We start from the raw sequence: 23,768 nt of genomic DNA, 5'->3' as shown, positions 1-23,768 counted from the left end.
GCCCGGGACCCCGCCCGGGACCACCAAAGATGAAAAAGTCCCTCAAATCAATTACAATCTCTCACCCAGTCTCAATGAATATCCCTGTACTCATCAGCAATGACTTTCTCTCACTGTCTGACATCCACTAATGGAAAGTACCAAAGAGACTTAACATGTGGTTTGTGTGTGTGCGTGTGCATGTGTGTGTGTAGCTGTGTGTGTGTGTGAGTGTGTAGCTGTGTGCATGTGTGTAGCTGTGTGTGTGTGTGTGTGTGTGTGTGTGTGTGTGTGTGTGTGTGTGTAGTTCAACACATGAAACCATCCACACATATCTTCAGTCCTGTCTAGCATCATCACATTGACGAAGGGAACAAATTAACTTTACAAAATGACTAAATGTAATGTGACTGAACATAACCTCTGGTTGAATACAGGTCAGAACCTCTCACGGTAATTTGGAGCATTCACATTTTTAGGATAACTCAATAGTCAGTGAAAGTTGGGAGTGAAACTTCTGGGACTGGGATGGCCCATATGAGCCCCATAAGGAACTTCTCAGCTCAAACATAGATCCATCACGTCTAATACTTTCCTTCTGACAGTGCACAGAAAAAGATGGAGTCTAGAAAAACACAAAGCTAGTAGAAGGTTACAAGAAATGGAAGATGTAGAGGAGGTGGAGGGTCACGACTGTGGTGCCTTGAATTAACAGCTGAAGTTTCTTTTGAAAGCCCAGTGCATATAAAAGCCTGCCATCAACACGTATAATCTCTTAGCTGAGCCCATTGAAAGCTGGGTCTTGGGGGTTAATTCACCCATCGCGCCGCATTTGAATCAACTCTAGACTCACATTGAGATGAAAGGCCATGGAGTCCCGGGACCGAGGGCTGCAGCTCTGGGGCCCGCTGAGCCTGGACGACTGGGGCGGATTATTGCATGTTCGTTTGGTCGGACCTCCATCGGGACAGGGAAACTGAAAAGAAAAACAATAATTAGAGATAATTGCTTGTGTCCAAACACGAGTGTTGAAGCCCTCCTCTCCCTCCCTTCATCCCCCCTCCTCCCTCCATCCCCCTTCTTCTCCCTTCTTCTCTTTTGGTAATATGTGAGGTGGAATGAAAAGGACACCCCCCTGTTTGGACAGCTGGGCAGGCGAACATAATTCATGACAGCTGAACTGAAATGTCTTTAACCACGAAGGAAGAGTAGAGAGAAAGAGAGAGAGAAAGAGAGAGAGGGTGAGGGTGAGGGAGGGAAGAAGAGAAGCTCAAGAGAAAAAGAGAGAGGTAAGGAAGTGAGAAAGAAATTATACGGAGAGCTTTTTACAAAGGGGAGAGATTTCAGCAGAGAGAAGCAGTGGGGAGGTGGAGGAGGGGAGGTTGAGGAGGGGAGGTTGGATACGCATCATAAACTAGCAGGAGAGTGGGGATTTGAAACCATCCGCAAAAACGGTAGACTGGAAACCAGCTCGACATCAAACACTGCAATTGGAAAAAATGGAATGATAGAGAGCTGCTGAACATGGTGTCATGCCAGGGTTGACGCATCGGGTTCATTTGCTGCTCCTTGGCGGTGACCCTTCAGCTCCTGGGGGTCGGTGGGTCAAACTGAACTCAGAATGAGGCAGCCAAAATCATGTCGCTCTGGGGAGGCAGGTTAGGGGTCATTGCTGAGAGTTCCAGTATATAGGCCAAAACAAGGACCATATGTGAACAGATACACATTTGAAACAAAAATAACTCCGGATTTTCCGCCCCTCCGTCAACCCACCACTGATATTCTGCTCTAATTCAATAAAGTCATAAATACCTCTATAACGGTAAATTGACATAATATTGGCAGCATGCCCTAGCAAATTGACAATGACTGAAATTTTCCCAGAGGGAAAATATTAATGCAAACACAGGATTACTTTTCCATAATAAGCCTGCTCCCAAAATCTCCCATGTTTACTTTTCTCCTCAATCCCAATTTCTGTGAGCGTGAAAAGTAATACTTACTGTTGTATTTACCTACAGGGAGGGGAGGAAACGGCATGGGGACTTAGCCATATGACTGATGCTGTTGGACGTCGCAAGGCTAGATAAGTAGGACTCTCTCAAAGCTTTTAAACTACTGTGAAACCTAATTGTCACTACATCCCAATAGTGATTTCATGATTTGTTAACTGATTATTCCAGTTTTCACAAGTCTAATAAAGTATCTCTAAATGGTCTTTTAAAAACAGTTTCTGGAGTACATAGTTTTTTTTAAAGATAGTGTTACTGATTGCCTTATGCCCATTGATTTGACTAAGCAGTGTTCATGATTAAAGGTCTAAGAGTGACTCTTTAAGGTCTAAGAGGGCATACAGGTGTTAGGATGTCACCTCAACTTACATCCCAATTATCCCATCAGTGATTAGTGTGCAGGTGGCCTAAGATATCCACACGCAACCAGCTATAAAAGTTTTATGTTCTATGTGTTCCACACGCATCTCATTGATTCAGTCTGGCTTTAAGTTGAATTCATTTGGAATGTGACTTAAAAGTGCAGTTCATGAAAGTGTCATAATTTGATGGTTGGGAGTTTGAGACCAGTCTTACACCATGCTGTTTGGACCATGCTGTGTGTGTGTGTGTGTGTGTGTGTGTGTGTGTGTGTGTGTGTGTGTGTGTGTGTGTGTGTGTGTGTGTGTGTGTGTGTGTGTGAGAGAGAGAGAGAGAGAGAGAGAGAGAGGAGGGAGAGAGGGGGGTGAGGGAGGGAGGGATGAAAGAAGAGAAGCCCAAGAGAAAAAGAGAGAGGGAAGGAAGTGAGAAAGAAAAGAGATGGAGAGTGTCTTACAAAGTAGAAAGATTTCAGCAGAGAGAAGCTGTGGAGAGGAGGTAGAGGAAGGGGGAAGAGGAGGGGAGGTGGAGGAGGGGAAGTAGAGGAGGGGAGGTGGAGAGTGTCGTACAAAGTAGAGAGATTTCAGCAGAGAGAAGCTGTGGGGAGGTGGAGAGGAGGTAGAGGAAGGGGGAAGAGGAGGGGAGGTGGAGGAGGGGAAGTAGAGGAGGGGAGGTGGAGAGTGTCGTACAAAGTAGAGAGATTTCAGCAGAGAGAAGCCGTGGAGAGGTGGAGAGGAGGTAGAGAAGGGGAGGTGGAGAGTGTCGTACAAAGTAGAGAGATTTCAGCACAGAGTAGCAGTGGGGAGGTGGAGGGGAGGTAGAGGAGGGGAGGTTGAGAATGGGAGGTAGAGGAGGGGAGGTAGAGGAGGGGAGGTAGAGAATGGGAGGTAGAGGAGGGGAAGTATAGGAGGGGATGGGGAGAGATTTCAGCAGAGAGAAGCCGTGGAGAGGTGGAGGGGAGGTAGAGGAGGGGAGGTAGAGAATGGGAGGTAGAGGAGGGGAGGTAAAGGAGGGGAGGTAGAGAATGGGAGGGAGAGGAGGGGAGGTAGAGAATGGGACGTAGAGGAGGGGAGGTAGAGAATGGGAGATAGAGGAGGGGAGGTAGAGGAGGGGGTAGAGGAGTGGAGGTAGAGGAGGGGAGGTCGGGGGGGTAGAGGAGGGGAGGTAGAGGAGGGGGTAGAGGAGGGGAGGTAGATAATGGGAGGTAGAGGAGGGGAGGTAGAGGAGGGGAGGTAGAGGAGGGGAGGTAGATAATGGGAGGTAGAGGAGGGGAGGTAGAGGAGGGGAGATAGAGGAGGGGAGGTAGAGGAGGGGAGGTAGATAATGGGAGGTAGAGGAGGGGAGGTAGAGGAGGGGATGGGGAGAGATTTCAGCAGAGAGAAGCAGTGGGGAGGTGGAGGGGAGGGCTTCAAAACTGGTGTTTGGACACAAGAACGCCAAGGTAACCTGTCTAAATGACTATCGCCCTTAGCACTTACATTTGTAGCCATGAAATGCTTTGAAAAGCTGGTCATAGCTCACATCAACACCATCATCCCAGACACTCTGGGCCAACTCCAATTCACATACTGCCCAAACAGATTCACAAATGAAACAATCTCTATTGCACTCCACACAGACCTTTGCCACCTGGACAAAAGGAACACCTACATGAGTATGCTGTTCAATGACTACAGTTCAGCGTTCAACACCGTAGTCCCCTCCAAGCTCCTCACTAAGCTAAGGACCGTGGAACAGAACACCTCCCTCTGCAACTGGATCCTGAACTTCCTGACAGGACACCCCCAGGTGGTGAGGGTAGGCAACAACACATCCACCACGCTGACCCTCAACACGGGGGCCCCTCAGGGGTGCATTCTTAGTCCCCTCCTGTACTCCCTGTTCACACACGACTGCATGGCCGCGCACGACTCCAAAACCACCATTAAGTTTACCGACGACACAACAGTGGTAGGTCTGATCCCCGATTATGATGAGACAGCCTATAGGGAGGAGGTCAAAAACCTCTCTGTCAACGTCAGCAAGACAAAGGAACTGATCGTGGACCACAAGAAATGGAGGGCCAAGCACACCCCCATTCACATCAACGGGGCTGTAGTGGAGCGGGTCGAGAGCTTCAAGTTCCTCGGTGTCCACATCACTAAGGATCTATCACGGTCCATACACACCAACACAGTCATGAAGAGGGCACGACAACACTTCGTACCCCTGCACATTGACTCTGTACTGGTACCCCGTGTATATAGCCAAGTTTTCATTGCTCATTGTATATATTTTTTAAAATTATTATTATATTTGACTTTTCTATTATTTCTCCTTCTCTCTCTGCATTGTTGAGAAAGCCCGCAAGTAGGCATTTCACTATTAGTCTACACCTGTTGTTTACAAAGCATGTGATAAATACGATTTGAGAGAGAGAGAGAGAGAGAGAGAGAGAGAGAGAGAGAGAGATTTTAATCATCTGAATTCTTAGTCAGATATATTCTGATGAGACCAAAGTCCTGCCAGAAGATTTACATCCCCATTGAGAAACTCACTAATACCCTACAACTAGCCCCTTCTATGCCTTGCAGCAGGGATCATCAACTAGATTCAGCCGCAGGGCTATTTTTTCTTGAGCGGATTGTGGAGGGGCCATAACATAATTACAAATCATTTGTAGATATAATGTTTTTGAAACCTTGCTTACCTTTGTATACGACCACGTCTCCTTATATGTGTGAGAATACTTGGGTCACACATTTCTTACATTCAAATCACTTGGAGCTGATTTCTTGGTGTTTTTATAGTCTTTTAGTTCCAATAATAAATAAATAATATATATATATTTTTCAATCTCAGAAAGCATGGGGGGCCAAATAAAACCACCCGCGGGCCTTCAGTGGGGATCCTTGCCTTACAGCCACACAGATCAATCAAGCGAGTTCAGCCTATTGTATGCACTTTTGATACATGATCATTTTGGGTAATTCTTGCACTGGGAAAATCTGTCATATATGGCATAGAGTATGTAAAACATACTGCATGAACAGACATCTCATCAAACGTAGCTACTTTTCCATTTCATTTCATCTACAGTGCATCTGGCATTGATCTAACCAGAGAAAAGGGTAATACACTTAATGAAACAGTAATGCCAAATAAAATCTCACAAAAATACATAGGTACAACAAGATAATAATGTACATATATTTACCACACATCACATGCAAATAAAAGTGGAAACTCCTGATAACAAACTCCTAATAACAAAGAAAACAGTGAATACACAAACCATAGACATACAGTACATCACATGTTATACATGGGAACAAATGACATGGACTCCTACACCGCCATATACAGTATGGAACACATATAGGCCTTCTCATTAACATATCAGTCTACACCAGTCTCTACTCTGTGGATGAGATGAGTGAGCCTCCAGCTCATAGAGACTGAGCTAGGGACAAATGACACTCTATTACCTTATAGTGCACTCCTTTTGACCAGAACCCTATGGAAAACATATTGCACTAAATAGGGAATAGGGTGCCATTTGGGACACATGTTGAGTCTGGCCCAATCCTCATCCTCAGGCAGTAAAAGATGTGATGAGGAGCACTGTAATATGCTCCAGAGAGAACTGCTGCCTCCTGCCTCTCTCCCAGTCAATGGTTTTCTCAGGGCTCACTGCCTGAGTGAATGGGAGAGCAAAATGATCTGACTACTGCTGATGGGTTTGCCATGGATAACCATACATTCATCTCAACAGTCCCATTCTACTGTCATACTTCAACAGTCCCATTCTACTGTCATACTTCAGCTAGCCCTCAAGTGATGTGAAATTCCCTGTCATCAACCAGCTCTCACAGTCTCACATTAGAATTAGACATTCATCCATGTTTCTCAAATGTCAAATTTGATAGTGTTTAAGATTAAGTTTAGGCATGAACTCTGAATGTTTAAGGTAAGGGTTAAGGTTTGGATAGGCTTAAAACAAAAATCGATCTTTCTATCGCTGGATTTCAGCTTGCAACCTTTGGAATCAGAGGCAGATGCTTACACCCATCCACCATCCCTGTCCACAACGCAAAACCAAAACCTACTTGAAGGTTACAGCGCTCACTGTTGCCACTAGTGGCCAGTTTCCACATCATCTCCTGATGTCCTCAGACATGGATGGACTTCGAGTACTGACTTGTATCACAGGAGACCTGCCTGATGTGATGATTAGGTAAATGTGTGTTTGTACTATAGGTCTTCACGGGTCAAAAAAGTTGGACCCGGACCTGAACGGACCGGAGAACAATCAGACACGAACCCGAATGGATCCAAGGAGAACTAGACCTAGATCCGACCCGTACACTAACAGGTCCGGACCCATAAAGTGGTCTAGATTGTATGTGTGTGTACATGTTTGTATGTGTTTGAGTGTGTACATGTGGTCCGAGAGTATCTGTATTGTGTGTGAGAGAGAGATATGTTACGCAAGCAGTCTTGGCATCTGTGTGTGTGTGTGTGTGTGTGTGTGTGTGTGTGTGTGTGTGTGTGTGTGTGTGTGTGTGTGTGTGTATGGTCTGTAAGCCCAGCACCATATGAGAAAGCGTATGTAAATAGCTTATTATGCTGAGCAGGCCTGCAAATCATTTCCTGTGGGCTGACTATTTATCAGATCCCCTTGAGCTTTACTGTCGGATGCTCCTCGTACAAACAGTTTGGGAAGTGTGTGTGTGTGTGTGTGTGTGTGTGTGTGTGTGTGTGTGTGTGTGTGTGTGTGTGTGAGTGTCTGTGTGTGTGTGTGTGTGAGTGTCTGTGTGTGTGTGTGTGTGTGTGTGTGTGTGTGTGTGTGTGTGTGTGTGTGTGAGTGTCTGTGTGTGTGTGTGTGTGTGTGTGTGTGTGTGTGTGTGTGTGTGTGTGTGTGTGGTGTGTGTGTGTGTGTGTGTGTGTGTGTGTGTGTGTGTGTGTGTGTGTGTGTGTGTGTGTGTGTGTGTGTGTGTGTGTGTGTGTGTGTGTGTGTGTGTGTGTGTGTGTGGCTGTGTGTGTGTGTGTAACCTATGTGTTTGTTTTGCACGTGTCTTTGTGTGTGCCTACGTGTGTGAGTTTTTGTTTGTGCGTAGGTCTGTGTGCATGTCTACTGGTATGTGTGTACAATACTCTCTCCATCCATACACAGACCCAGATCTGCTTGCTGGGTGGCGACACTCCTGGCAAACGGACTGAAAACTACAAACGACAAAAGCTGGAACAACAGGAAGATAATTCACATTTGATTGGTTTCACGTGTTCTTCATAAACAACAAAGTTTTCCTGTGCCTCCAGCGTGTTTTCCTGCAAACATGGAATCCATTTGTCCCCCGTCCCCATGCCCTGTAGTTACGTTGAGTTACGTAGCACCTCACACACAGAGCTGGCCCTAGCCCACCACTATGACTGTGGTCGTGGTTAACTTTGATATAGCGTCAGGAACTTTCAGCAGCTAAAAATAGTCCAGAGGGACCAAGAGACTGAAATATAACTGTCAAATGTCAGATCTGCCTTAGCCTGTGACAAATCAAACACACGTAATTACTAACAATGGCATGATGGCAACTCTGTGCCCTCTGCAATGTGATTTTAATGAAATGGTGTCTGTGTGTATGTGCTTGTGTGCATGTACATAAAAACACATTGAAAACACATTTCGCACATACATAATGTATAGATACACACACACAAACATACAATAATCCTGTGCATATATCCACACACACACACACACACACACACACACACACACACTTTTATACTTGGTGGATCTAATGTCCTTAGATACACCTAGGATAAAAGTATAACTGTGTGACTTTTAAATGGGGCCCTACGGTAACTCAGATAGGTCTTTACTCCCATTTATATGTACCAGTTATGCTGTCCATGTGCTTCAGTGAAGATGCCAATCTCTGGCCTAAGGTATTCAGGCGACATGTCAAGCCTACATTAGTCAGACTGGGTTGTTATAAGTTTAACTCATGCTAACTCATGTATGTGTTAAATACTTTACTGATTTAAAACTTTTGGAATACACTTAATAAATTACAAACCTATCTGTAGAAAATAAGAAAGATAATGTGCCTACATTTTTTTTTTTAAGTCACTCCTTGCATCTGAAACTATTATCTAATAATAAAATAAAAGTATTATTATTATTAATAATAAGAATCATATTATTATCAATGGTGGCGGTAATAGCTGATAGGAGCAGTTTACCAGCTACGGCAGGCCTACTTATATTCCCGTTGAAAGTGATATCACAACTGCAATTGAGCAGGTCTTGGATATTACAATCAGATGTTTATGATTTAAAAGTTGTCTGCTTTGAGTTAGTCACTTGTACCCCATGTAGCTCACCCTATATCCTTAGAACATACCTAACCATTAAGGCCGGGTGTACCTTCTCATTCATCGCCTGTCGATACGGAAGTCCTCAGGAGATTTGTGGTGAACGGTTCTGTGCACTTTTCTTGCCCTCTTTCATTTCAGAGTTGTTTAAACGATTGACGTGTTCCGTAATGCTTTCATAAACGGCGCAAATGCTACAAAGCTGTAAAATAATGAGCCTTGTCGGCCACCCGCATTTTACTGTGCAGTAAAATTAATGGAAGTCACATTGAGCTGGGGTTAATACATCTACAAAGACAAAAATCACCACTTTGCACACAGTTTTAAACTGTTTTCGAAATAAAGAATTTGCACTTGTCAACTCTTATTTTTGTGGGAACCATATAGGGCTATCTCAATTTGGGGGATTTTGTGGTTCAACGCTTTAAGGTTCAAACGCAGTCAGAAAGTGCTATTTGTGCAGTCATTATAACACACAAAGCTAAAGCCAACTGAATTAGGGGTGCATGCTTGCCAAAACTAGTATAGCCTGACTCACCTGTCTTCTCAATCCTCTGGTCTTTAAATAACAGCCTGGAGTGTGAATTAAACTCCTTTTAATTAGATAGGCCACATGAGGTTTCCACGCACAGATCCACACCTGTGCGTATTAACAGCTAGGGGTAAATCGTCTTCAGGTTAACGCGATGTGTAGTTGCCAGTAGCCTATTCGGAACGTATTAGTAAATAGGTCCTGAGCCAAATAGAAGGCTGTGGATAGGCCCATATACAGTATACTGCATGAGCGCCATTGTTGTTATGGCATAGCTGGCATTACATGCAACCAACATGGCATTTCCCGTGTTAGAATGAAAGGTTCCTATTGGCAGCAGAAGGCAGTTGGGGCTATTATGGATTTATTTAATGATGGGTGCTGCTCACTTTCCATATTTGGATTAAGCCTACAATTTGTGATTTTTTTTACGACAATAGACTAGTACACTTACAGAGTTTATATTAAACCCCAAAACTTTCTTTAAAATAATACATTGTTCGACCGCATAGATTTATAGTCATATATGTATTTTTTTTTTTTTTTATCAAAGTAGGGACGTAATTACCACATTTACGTCTACACTGAGAGACACATTTAATTTTGAGTCATTCGTAATAAATTGCACTTCAAATGAGATAAACTACGTTTCCAAACTTTGGACGCACGAGAAAAGTGCCGATTCATCATAATGGAATAAAAGATAAATGTTTTTTGAGAGAGTGAGATTGAGTTGTCAAACTATAATCTTTTTCAGGATTTTTATTATTCATGATTTTTATTTATTTTCGTGTTAAAGTTTTAATGGGGCACGCTATGGCTGGAGTTGCCTAATATTATTCAACGTGAGCGTAGCGGGCTATTTTGTATGAAACACATGTTGGTACGTAAAATGTACTCGTCGAAATGTGTTGATGAGAATTAGAGTAATTACTTATTTGGGCAATGTTCCAAAACAGCTCAGTGGCATGATCTTTATTTCTCATTTAAATTATTAACAATATGATTAACTGAACATACTGGACATAATTGAACTTTCAGCCTAAATGTATTTGTTATTCAGATGTAACAGGGGTGCAATTAACATGTGGTAGCCTACAAACAAAAATATCATAAAGGCACAGATGAACAGCTGACGTTGGTGAAATCTATCATTGAGGTCTCAGATGAGGACTATATTTATTTCTATGGAAACAATGCTTGTATTTTATTTAGCTGATATTTTGGGTGCATTTTTCTAATTGTTTGACTTGATATTTCTTCAGAAGGCTAAAAGTTTAATGTAACTAAATGTTAAATGTATTATTATTTGTAGTAGTAGTAGTAGCAACAGCAGTATTTCCACCAGCCAGCCAGTAGTCAGAGTTGCCCTGCCGTCTGATACCAGACTTGTCTGACCTGACCTAGAGGCAGGCAGGCAGACAGGCAGGCAGGCAGGCAGGCAGACAGACAGACAGACAGACAGACAGACAGACAGACAGACAGACAGACAGACAGACAGACAGACAGACAGACAGACAGACAGAGGCTATATTGATTCCCTCAGTGTTTTCCGCCCCCATGTGGTTAAGCAACACTTGCATTTAACCGGCTACGCCCTGATCTCATATGAGGGCACTGACTCACCCGAGGCTCAAGGCTCAAGGCTCAGGGCTCGAGACAAACGCTCGCGTCTGACAGTGGGCACGTTCAAATTAGTTATCCCTCTAAAGAGAAGGTTACAGATCCTAGACTAGAGGAACATAGCCAACAACGTGGAGTTTGTGTTCCACTCAGGCCCTCGAGTAAAATAAACAGCCACCGGGCGCCAGACCACTTTCAAAAAGCTACTGGATGGGATCAGTTACCTATACTACTCTAAGGAGGGAGAGCTGGGACCTGGGCGAAATATAAAGCGCTTGGAAAATGTGTGTATTTGTGAATTTTATTGAATCCCAGGGTCTTCTTTTTTTGTTGCAGGTTGACGTTTATTGTCATGAATGTTGCGCTGGAGGCAGAACTGAACAATTTCCGCTAGATGGGCCAGCTACAAATCAAAATGGCATATATCGGAAATATTCATACAAAAAAAGATTTTTGGTCTTAATTTAAGGTCAGGGTTAGGCATTAGGGTTAGGTTTAAAATAGTTTGACTTTGTGGCTGTGCCAGCTAGTGACCACTCTGCAGAGCTGCTTCCATGGCAAGATTCATGAAAATAAATACTAAACTGTGTTTTTTTATTGAGTTTTATTAAATAATTATATTATCAGTTCCAACTAGATTTTGTCCCACTGTTGGCTGCGGGAATTTCATACAGGGGTGCAACTTCCACTGGGGACGGGGGACATGTCCCCCCCACATTTACATTGGAATGTGATACAAAACGAGTCAACGGTGTGCTTTAGGACCATGCGGACGCTTCCGGGTGGTGGGGTAGGCTGTTTGGAGTGTTTATCCGACTGGAGAAAAAAAAAGTCCCCTCCACTTCTAAAACCAAAGTTGTGCCCCTGATTTAATATGCCATCAAAGACATATACCATCAGAAGATACACAGCCTCAAACAGTCTACACGACTCCATTTTTCTGCTCCCGGCCTATAGACAGAAACTTAAACAGGAAGCACCCGTGCTCAGGTCTGTTCAACGCTGGTCCAACCAATCGTATTCCACGCTTCAAGATTGCTTCGATCACGTGGACTGGGATATGTTCCGCATCGCGACGAATAACAATATTGATGAATACGCTGATTCAGTGAGGGAGTTTATTAGCAAGTGCATCGGTGATGTTGTACCCACAGCGTCTATTAAAACATTCCCCAACCAGAAACCGTGGATTGATGGCAGCATTCGCTCAAAACTAAAAGCTCGAACCACTGCTTTTAATCAGGGCAATTGTGACCGGAAACATGGCCGAATACAAACAGTGTAGCTATTCCCTCCGCAAGGCAATCAAACAAGCTAAGCGTCAGTATAGAGACAAAGTAGAGTCACAATTCAACGGCTCAGACACGAGACGTATGTGGCAGGGTCTACAGACAATCATGGACTACAAAAGAAAAACCAGCCCCGTCGCGGACCACGATGTCTTGCTCCCAGACAAACGAAACAACTTCTTTGCTCGCTTTGAGGACAATACAGTGCCACTGATACAGCCTGCTACCAAAACCTGCGGGCTCTCCTTCACTGCAGCCAATATAAGTAAAACATTTAAACGTGTTAACCCTCGCAAGGCTGCAGGCCCAGACGGCATCTCCGGCCGCGTCCTCAGAGCATGCGCAGACCAGCTGGCTGGTGTGTTTACGGACATATCAAAACAATCCTTATCCAAGTCTGCTGTTCCCACATGCTTCAAGAGGGCCACCATTGTTCCTGTTCCCAAGAAAGGTAAGGCATGCCCCATTTAAAACATTTAGAACTAGGAATAGATATAGTCCTTGGTTCACTCCCGACCTGTCTGCCCTTGACCTGTCTGCCCTTGACCTGTCTGCCCTTCTTTTTTTGTTGCAGGTTGACGTTTATTGTCATGAATGTTGCGCTGGAGGCAGAACTGAACCATTTCCGCTAGATGGGCCAGCTACAAATCAAAATGGCATATATCGGAAATATTCATACAAAAAAGATTTTTGGTCTTAATTTAAGGTCAGGGCAGCTCTGCAGAGTGGTCACTAGCTGGCACAGCCACAAAGTCAAACTATTTTAAACCTAACCCTAATGCCTAATGCACAAAAACATCCTGTTCTGCATTAGTATCGAATAGCCCCCGTGATATGCAACTTTTCAGGGAAGATAGGAACAAATATACACAGGCAGTTAGGAAAGCTAAGGCTAGCTTTTTCAAACAGAAGTTTGCATCCTGTAGTACTAACTCAAAAACATTCTGGGACACTGGAGAATAAGAGAGAACCCATGGAGAATAAGAGCACCTCCTCCCAGCTACCCACTGCTCTGAGGCTAGGAAACACTGTCACCACCGATAAATAAACTATAATTGAGAATTTCAATAAGCATTTCTCTATAGCTGGCCATGCTTTCCACCTGGCTACCCCTACCCCGGTCAACTGCCCGGCACCCTCCACAGCAACCCGCCAAAGCCCCCACCATTTCTCCTTTACCCAAATCCAGATATCTGATGTTCTGAAAGAGCTGCATAATCTGGACCCCTACAAATCAGCCGGGCTAGACAATCTGGATCCTCTCTTTCTAAAATGATCTGCCGAAATTGTTGCAACCCCTATTACTAGCCTGTTCAATCTCTCTTTTGTATCGTCTGAGATTCCCAAAGATTGGAAAGCTGCCGCGGTCATCCCCCTTTTCAAAGGGGGAGACACTCTAGACCCAAACTGCTACAGACCTATATCTATCCTACCCTGTCTTTCGAAGGTCTTCGAAAGCCAAGTTAACAAACAGATTACCGACCATTTCGAATCCCACCGTACCTTCTCCACTATGCAATCTGGTTTCAGAGCTGGTCATGGGTTCACCTCAGCCACGCTCAAGGTCCTAAACGACATCATAACCGCCATCGATAAGAGACATTACTGTGCAGCCGTATTCATCGACCTGGCCAAGGCTTTCGACTCTGTCAATCACCACATTCTTATTGGCAGACTCGACAGCCTTGGTTTCTCAAATGATTGCCTCGCCTGGTTTACCAACCACTTCTCTGATAGAGTTCAGAGAATCGGAGGGCCTGTTGTCCGGACCTCTGGCAGTCTCTATGGGGGTGCCACAGGGTTCAATCCTCGGGCCGACTCTCTGTATACATCAATGATGTTGCTCTTGCTGCTGGTGATTCTCTGGTACACCTCTACGCAGACGACACCATTCTGTATACTTCTGGCCCCTCTTTGGAGACTGTGTTAACTAACCTCCAGACGAGCTTCAATGCCATACAACACTCTTTCTGTGGCCTCCAACTGCTCTTAAACGCAGGGAAAACTAAATGCATGCTATTCAACCGATCCCTGCCCGCACCTGCTAACCCGTCCAGCATCACTACTCTGGACGGCTCTGACTTAGAATACGTGGACATCTACAAATACCAAGGTGTCTGGTTAGACTGTAAACTCTCCTTCCAGACTCACATTAAGCATCTCCAATCCAAAATTAAATCTAGAATTGGCTTCCTATATCGCAACAAAGCATCATTCAATCATGCTGCCAAACAGCAGAGTAGCCTAGTGGTTAGAGCGTTGGACTAGTAACCGGAAGGTTGCAAGTTCAAACCCCCGAGCTGACAAGGTACAAAATCTGTCGTTCTGCCCCTGAACAGGCAGTTAACCCACTGTTCCTAGGCCGTCATTGAAAATAAGAATTTGTTCTTAACTGACTTGCCTAGTTAAATAAAATATAAAAAAATACCCTCGTGAAACTGACCATCCTACCAATCCTCGACTTTGATGATGTTATCTATAAAATAGCCTCCAACACTTTACTCAACAAACTGGATGCAATCTATCACAGTGCCATCTGTTTTGTCACCAAAGCCCCATACACTACCCACCATTGCGACCTGTACGCTCTCGTTGGTTGGCCCTCGCTTCATACTCATCGCCAATCCTACTGGCTACAGGTTATCTACAAGTCTCTGCTAGGTAAAGCCCCGCCTTATCTCAGCTCACTGGTCACCATAGCAGCACGTGCTCCAGCAGGTATATCTCACTGGTCACCCCCAAAGCCAATTCCTCCTTTGGTCGTCTTTCCTTCCAGTTCTCTGCTGCCAATGACTGGAATGAACTGCAAAAATCTCTGAAGCTGGAGACTCATATCTCCCTCACTAGCTTTAAGCACCAGCTGTCAGAGCAGCTCACAGATCACTGCACCTGTACATAGCCCATCTGTAAACAGCCCATCTATCTACCTACCTCATCCCCATAGAGTATTTATTTATTTATCTTGCTCCTTTGCACCCCAGTATCTCTACTTGCACATTCATCTTCTGCACATCTACCATTCCAGTGTTTAATTGCTATATTGTAATTACTTCACCACCATGGCCTATTTATTGCCTTAACTCCCTTATCTTACCTCATTTGCACTCACTGTATATAGACTTTTGTTTTATTTTGTTCTGCTGTATTATTGACTATGTTTTGTTTATTTCATGTGTAACTCTGTGTTGTTGTATGTGTCAAACTGCTTTGCTTTATCTTGGCCAGGTCGCAGTTGCAAGTGAGAACTTGTTCTCAACTCGCCTACCTGGTTAAATAAAGGTGAAATAAAAAAATAAAAATAGAAATGAGCTAAATGACAACCTCCACTCACTTCCGTCATCATGAAGTGTTTTGAGAGACTAGTCAAGGACCATATCACCTCCACCCTACCAGACACCCTAGACCCACTCCAATCTGCTTATCTGCTTAATATGCCACACCTGTCAGATGGATGGATTAACTTGGCAATGGAGAAATGCTCACTAACATGGATGTAAAAAAATGTGTGTACAAAATTCAGGAGAAATACGCTTTTTGTGTGTATGGAACATTTCTGGGATCTTTTATTTCAGCTCATGAAACATGGGACCAACATTAAATGTTGTTTATATTTTTGTTCAGTATAGATATATATTGGCATATAACACACTCACTTTAGAATAATGGGATCCATGTGATCTTCCTCTATTGACTGTAGTTCAATACAATAGGACCCTATCCTCAAAGGACAGTATAGTAAGGAGAGAACAGGTGAGAGTCAATTGGTTCAAGCTTGACAACCAAACCAGTATTCCACAGTATATTCCACTGTCAACAGGCTGTGAACTATTCCAAATGGTTCTGTTCTCTAGGACTCCCAACAAACATGAACTTGTTATCTATGCAGTATCATCGACCTGAGTGCCTTATTCAGTCTTGCAGGTTAAAGAGTCACACAGACAAATATTCCAAACACTGACGCTTGATTGGTGCGATGGAACCAATGGAATTGTCCCATTCGTGCCAACAAACCCTGCCCATCTGGCACTCTAGACAGGCCCAATCAAGCACTCAAAGTCTTGAAAAGACTCAACTTAACCTTAACCCTTTAACCTAACTCCAAATCCTAACCTAACACTAACCTTAAGCCTAACCTTAATCCCTAGCCTAGCTAGCGTTAGCCACTTAGCTGACGTTAGCCACAAAAACAGGTATTCGAAATATACCATACATATTGCAAATTCATAACATATTTTATAAATTGCAATTCATAACATATTTTACAAATTGTATTTCGTAACGCATCATCATACCAAATGGATGCTAGATATCCACAAATGATTTACATGCCATACCAAACGCAACCTATCGTATTCATTTGAGTGTCCCGAATTTCAGTTTACTACGTTACGTCTACCCCTGAGTGCAGGTTGGAAAAGAAAACAAATACACTTTGAAACAGGCCTACCCTGGCCTGTACTTTCATTCATATCTGCCTACCTGCTATGTATGTGGTGTTGTCTGCAGTATTGAGGTGGCAAGTTTCTGGAAACCCCATTGGCTGTAACCCATTGGCTAGATTCACTTCCTGTGTCACTGATCCGTACGGAGCCGGGATATACTGCCCCACCGTAGCTCCGTGGAACATGATTGGCTGATTGATCCAGTTGAACACAAATGATTGGCCAGACCCTGGGATCTCCAGCGACTCAGACAGGTCTTTGTCATAATCGCTCTGCTTACATGCCCGGCAGGAGAGCATCCTGAACTTACAGATGCTGATTACATTTACATGACATTTAAGTCATTTAGCAGACGCTCTTATCCAGAGCGACTTACAAATTGGTGCGTTCACCTTAAGACATCCAGTGGAACAGCCACTTTACAATAGTGCATCTAAATCTTTCAAGGGGGGTGAGAAGGATTACTTTATCCTATCCTAGGTATTCCTGGAAGAGGTGGGGTTTCAGGTGTCTCCGGAAGGTGGTGATTGACTCCGCTGTCCTGGCGTCGTGAGGGAGTTTGTTCCACCATTGGGGGGCCAGAGCAGCGAACAGTTTTGACTGGGCTGCGCGGGAACTGTACTTCCTCAGTGGTAGGGAGGCGAGCAGGCCAGAGGTGGATGAACGCAGTGCCCTTGTTTGGGTGTAGGGCCTGATCAGAGCCTGGAGGTACTGAGGTGCCGTTCCCCTCACAGCTCCGTAGGCAAGCACCATGGTCTTGTAGCGGATGCGAGCTTCAACTGGAAGCCAGTGGAGAGAGCGGAGGAGCGGGGTGACGTGAGAGAACTTGGGAAGGTTGAACACCAGACGGGCTGCGGCGTTCTGGATGAGTTGTAGGGGTTTAATGGCACAGGCAGGGAGCCCAGCCAACAGCGAGTTGCAGTAATCCAGACGGGAGATGACAAGTGCCTGGATTAGGACCTGCGCTGCTTCCTGTGTGAGGCAGGGTCGTACTCTGCGGATGTTGTAGAGCATGAACCTACAAGAACGGGCCACCGCCTTGATGTTAGTTGAGAACGACAGATGATGATGATTAGGATGAAGGTGCCTCCTACAGAGAGCAGAATGGGGCTGAGCAGCTGGGTCCACTTGAAACTGCAGCTGACACCATACTTGAGCCAGCCCATGTCTGTGAAAGTCATGCCCACCAGACCCAGGAATATCCCCGAGAACATTAGGGTAGCCCCGGACCTTATCCCCATAAGAGACCGACATGTGGCTGTCTGGCTGGCTCAGAGGAGGGATGGGTCTGAGAGGGATAGGTACCACATTCTGAGATGGTCGTAACGTTAGTGCCAGTTACCACCATGTCTCCACCACAGGTTCTGTTGTTGGTTAATATACACTCTTGGATTTTGTTTCTCAAGTGTATGTTTTCTCGCATGATTGTTGGTTTGTGTGTCTGTTCACAAGTTTAACCCCTCAAAACCATGTGAGTTTGGACCTGTACAGTACAGAGCAGACAGAAGTGTTATCTCCTGACCATTCATGACTCAACATTTTCATATATTGCCAGCCTATTTGGACAGCTTCAGTGATCTGAATGATTAATTAAGTCATCCTAACCCATCAAGAGTTATTACACGAGGTCAAACAATAATAACAACCTGCAGACTCAGTAGGCTATATTGGAGGTTCAGGAAGCACGATCACAACTTGGCTTCTTTAAGTTCATGACCTCACGTAGCTCCCGCTGTGCTTGTTATGGAAGTTGCTGTGTTAGTTCAACCATTCTAATTGGACTACAACTCATATTTCATTGACAGAGATAAAAGCAAACCCAATCGACGGGTTTGGAATGAATATTTGAGTCGGTTGTTAGCCACATCTCAATACTCAAGAGAGAACGACAAGGCACGGAGATTTCGAGAGAGGAGTGTTGCGTTTGACCACACAGGAGTGTTCAAGGTTTAAGATAGAGGGAGGGAGAGAAGGAGATAGGGAGGGAGGGAGAGAAGGACAGAGGGAGGGAGAAGAAGGAGGAGAGGGAGAGAAGGAGAGAAGGAGGTAGGAGAAGGAGAGAGGGAGGTATCCTCCTGCACGCACAGACCATGGAACGCAAGCCACAATCCACCTTGTCAAGTATAATTTCACACGGTCGTGTCTGGAACCGCACTGTTATACATAACTTATCACTGTCAGCCCCATACTGCAATAGTTGAACAATCAGTGTAGCATGTGAAGTGGAGGGGCTTTAAAAACACAGGCATCACGCAATACGTGTCACCGGGAAATGGGTAACGAGCTGAGAGCTGGGTAAAAACCAGCATTAAACACGCAGCCTGCCTGCTACAGCCCTACAGCTCCTAACTCTTAACAGACAGCTTCCTAACCACTTAACCCAAGGTGCCAGAGGAGAGGCGGCTCACCAAGGCAAGATGACGGCTCTGTTCTGGAACTGTGAGAAATGGAATCACACAGTGAAAAGTGTGACGGAAAAGTACAAAGAGATCACTCTACTGTGTTACATGAATGGAAATGACTTATTGTGATTTTCATGTTTGTAAAAAGGGAAGTTAATTTATTGAATGTACTGTTTCATTAACAAAAATCTAGGGATGAAAAAGATACCAAACCCATACCCAAGTCATACTCTAGCAAAGCCATACTAAATAACCAAGGCCTTGCTACTGCATCATACCGACAACACAAACACACATACACACGCGCATACCGACACAACATAAACACACATACACAAACATGCGCATACCGACACAACACAAACACACATACACAAACATGCACATACTGACACAACACAAACACACATACACAAACATGCACATACTGACACAACACAAAAACACATACACAAACATGCACATACTGACACAACACAAACACACATACACAAACATGCGCATACCGACACAACACAAACACACATACACAAACATGCACATACTGACACAACACAAACACACATACACAAACATACACAAACACACATACACAAACATGCGCATACAGACACAACACAAACACACATACACAAACATGCGCATACCGACACAACACAAACACACATACACAAACATGCGCATACAGACACAACACAAACACACATACACAAACATGCGCATACCGACACAACACAAACACACATACACAAACATGCGCATACCGACACAACACAAACACACATACACAAACATGCGCATACCGACACAACACAAACACAAACACACATACACACACACTTTTACACTCACCATCTGCTGCTGCTGCTACTCTCTTCTTTATTTGACTCTATCTAACCTGATGCCTGGTCACTTCACCCTGCCTTAATGTACATACAATATATATACAAAAGTATGTGGACAGACATTCAAATTAGTGGATTGGGCTATTTAAGCAACACCCGTTGCTAACAGGTATATAAAATCGAGAACACAGCCATGCAATCTCCATTGATAAACATTGGCAGTAGAATGGCCTTACTGAAAAGCTCAGTGACTCAGTGACCGTCATAGGATGCCACCTTTCTAACAAGTCAGTTCGTCAAATTTCAGCCCTGCTAGAGCTGCCCCGGTCAACTGTAAGTGCTGTTATGTTGAAGTGGAAATGTCTAGGAACAACAATGGCTCAGCCACGAAGTGTTAGTCACACAAGCTCACCGAATGGGACCGCCGAGTGCTGAAGTGATGTAAAGCTCGCCGCCATTGGACTCTGGAGCAGTGGAAACCCTTTCACCATCAGGCAGTCTGACGGATGATCTGGGTTTGGCGAATGCCAGGAGAACGCTACCTGCCCCAATGCGCCAACTGTAGTTTGGCGGAGGAGGAATAATAGTCTGGGGCTGTTTTTCATGGTTCGGGCCCTTTAGTTCCAGTGAAGGGAAATATTAATGCTACAGCATACAATGCCATTCTAGACAATTCTGTGCTTCTTGCTTTGTGGCAACAGTTTCGGGAAGACCCTTTCCTGTCCCCGCAGAAATGTTCCAACATCTAGTGGAAAACCTCCCTAGAAGGGTGGAGGCTGTTATAACAGCAAAGAGGGGACCAACTCCATGATTGTGGAATTACATTTTCGACAAGCAGGTGTCCACATACTTTTGGTCATGTAGTGTATCTACCTCAAGCACCTCCTACTTCTGCACATTGATCTGGTACTGGAATATATAACTCCATTCATATGGATTTTATTCCTTGTGCTACTATTTTTATTTGTATTATTATTTTTAACTCTGCATCACTGGGAAGGGCTTGTAAGCAAGCATTTCATTTTTAAGTCTATACCCGTTGTATTCGGCGCAAGTGAAAAAATTACAAATGATTTGATTTGATCAGACTACTAAACCAGAGTGTCTCTTTCTCCATAGGCTCCAGCAGAGAGAGCAGTACGTCTGCATCTGCAGATCAGTCAGTCTTGTCTCTGCACCGTGGTAAAAACCCCTATCCTCCTGGATTATTCATACCCAATGCAAACACATTGACATGCAAACATGTTTTTCAGTTGAATTTCTGAGCAGTCTGCTCCCCTCCCCGGGGATCGTAAAAGCGCATTAGGCTCAGACAGTGTGTAACTGGCCAGGCGACTGATCGAAGCGCGAAGAGCAGCCTCATCATCTCTCACACAGGCCAGGCGTGACTTATGGCCCAACAAAACAAAAGGACCTTATAGAAAAAACACCAACTCTAAACCACTCAACATTGTCAACAGTCAAGGACGGTGGATCATCTCTCTGTGTGTGTTATCATTCATGTCTGTGTGTGTGTGTGTGTGTGTGTGTGTGTGTGTGTGTGTGTGTGTGTGTGTGTGTGTGTGTGTGTGTGTGTGTGTGTGTTTGCGAGTGTCAGTGTGTGTATTCTGCCCTGCAGTAAATTGAATGTGGTTGGGTTTTTACAACTGCAGACACTAATGAATGCAGGGGCAGATGACTATAGAAACCATCCAGATGAACACAGTGTTTAAAAGAACCCCTCAGAATTGGAGTTCTGCACATTCTTTCAATTAAGAAAAAGTCCAAATATTTATAATCAGAACATTTCCTCTCTTCTCTGGAGCCAGTGAGTTCAAATCGATTCACTGTGTTCTTGCTTCACTTCCCACTTTCCCTAAATCTGCACCATCTGTGAAAAAAAAAATATATATACACATTTATAACTCATAATAATAGAGTAAAGGCATACTAGACTAGTATTATAATCTTTAATTAAATAGAGAAAAATATTCTGGAGGTTTATGACTCTCTATCTCCACTATACCCCCCCCCCTCTCTCTCCTATATCCCTGTCCTTCTTTTTCATGTTCAGCAGCACACAGTATTTATCTGCACGCTAGGCTAGACTGACAAATGGACAGAGGGGGAGTGGTGTCTGACCATGGAGCACTGTTCTGATTCACCAACACACCCTGCTTTTACCATCCACTTCCTATATTAACCGCACCCACTAAACACCTCCCTACTATAATACCTAATGTACAGTATAATACCTTGAATATTCCCAACCCACAATTCTAATGACTGAGTCAGTCATTGTTTTATTTTTACATTAAAGTCTCCCTTCAGACCCCTGTAAGCACCCAAGGAGGGGCTAGACTAGAGGAACAGGCCAGTCGTTGCTGTGCTGTTTGCCTGTGAGGTCAGAGGGTGCTAGGGCGTACAAAGGAGTGCAGAGAGCCTAGAGCTGACCCATGGGGAGGAGACCCACAAGCACTATGAGACTTAAGATGTGATTGTTTCTCAGTCAAACCACCCCTTCCCCGACACACACACACATATGCACACACGCGCGCACACACACGCTCACACACACGCACACAGACTCACCATGACAAATCATCTGTGACGTGCCTCTGTTAACCAGGCATGGAAGGTCCACTCACTCATTCTCTCTCTAGAGCTGATCAGGGGGAGTTTAGCCTGCCTTTAGAGAGGACAGAGTTTAGCCTGCCTTTAGAAAGGACAGAGTTTAGCCTGTCTTTAGAGGGGACAGAGTTTAGCCTGCCTTTAGAGAGGACAGAGTTTAGCCTGCCTTTAGAGAGGACAGAGTTTAGCCTGCCTTTAGAGAGGACAGAGTTTAGCCTGCCTTTAGAGAGGACAGAGTTTAGCCTGCCTTTAGAGAGGACAGAGTTTAGCCTGCTTTTAGACAGGACAGAGTTTAGCCTGCCTTTAGAGAGGACAGAGTTTAGCCTGCCATTAGAGAGGACAGAGTTTAGCCTGCCTTTAGAGAGGACAGAGTTTAGCCTGCCTTTAGAGAGGACAGAGTTTAGCCTGCCTTTAGACAGGACAGAGTTTAGCCTGCCTTTAGAGAGGACAGAGTTTAGCCTGCTTTTAGACAGGACAGAGTTTAGCCTGCCTTTAGAGAGGACAGAGTTTAGCCTGTCTTTAGGGATGGATTGACATTTACATAATGGGTACCTGGCGGGAAATGGGCGAGGGTCATGTTGTTCCAATTTCAGTCAAGGGGAGGGGTTAGTATTTTGTTTATCTAGTCCAGGGGAGGGTCATGTTATTTGTAATTGAGAACATTTCTATATTTCTTAGAGTTTTAGAATGAGTTGATTATTAGGATATATATCGATGTGTGCCGATGCATCCCCTCATCTCTAATTCTCTGCTGGGTGCGCAATATTAAGTGTGCCTATAAGCTATTTAGTGTGGTCTCAATCAAATGATCCATAGCCTATAGGCTATGAAGTGCATGCTCGGAGAAGCATAGAGCAAAGTTATATTTCTAAGATAGCTGCTGGGATGGTGTAAATTTAACTAGCCTACATTACACACTGCAATGGATATTCCAACCCTGAGACCCGGCCTGCTCTGCACTTGCTCATCCAAAACGTTTCTATGTGCTGATTCACCAAAGGCTGTGCAATTCCTCCACCCACCATGCACTCTTTATATAGACTACCTCCATGTCAGGGAAGGACTGTTACATTAAAACCAAGACTCAAATTGAGGGTATGTGATAGGCCTACTTTTTATTGAAGAAAATGGCAAAAAGCACAGGCCTACCCCTTGCTAGCTTAAAATAAAACGGATCCAATTCAATAAAGTGATTTATAACAGTGTTTTGGTCTGCAATGCTTTATGCTAGAAACAAGCTGTAAAATATCCATTAAAGGCGGGATTCTGATGCGTATGGGATATCATTATTTCAATTCTTTGACATTCAGAGGTTGAGCT

The 23,768-nt window shown here is 44.3% G+C and overlaps 1 protein-coding gene across 1 annotated transcript in view; it reads right to left on the bottom strand.

The window, feature by feature from the left end:
- The window catches only part of LOC135571499 (transmembrane protein 174-like), a 34,571-nt gene that overhangs the window by 4,197 nt on the left and 6,606 nt on the right, over positions 1-23,768 (bottom strand). Inside the window, 5 exon segments of the mRNA XM_065018085.1 lie at positions 833-861; positions 864-955; positions 16,697-16,913; positions 17,667-17,820; positions 17,822-17,902. Coding sequence (XP_064874157.1) covers positions 833-861; positions 864-955; positions 16,697-16,913; positions 17,667-17,820; positions 17,822-17,902 — 573 coding nt within the window.

This window comes from Oncorhynchus nerka, linkage group LG4 (assembly GCF_034236695.1).
Source record: "Oncorhynchus nerka isolate Pitt River linkage group LG4, Oner_Uvic_2.0, whole genome shotgun sequence".
Taxonomy (NCBI): Eukaryota; Metazoa; Chordata; class Actinopteri; order Salmoniformes; family Salmonidae; genus Oncorhynchus; species Oncorhynchus nerka.
This window is presented reverse-complemented; position numbering and strand designations above follow the sequence as displayed.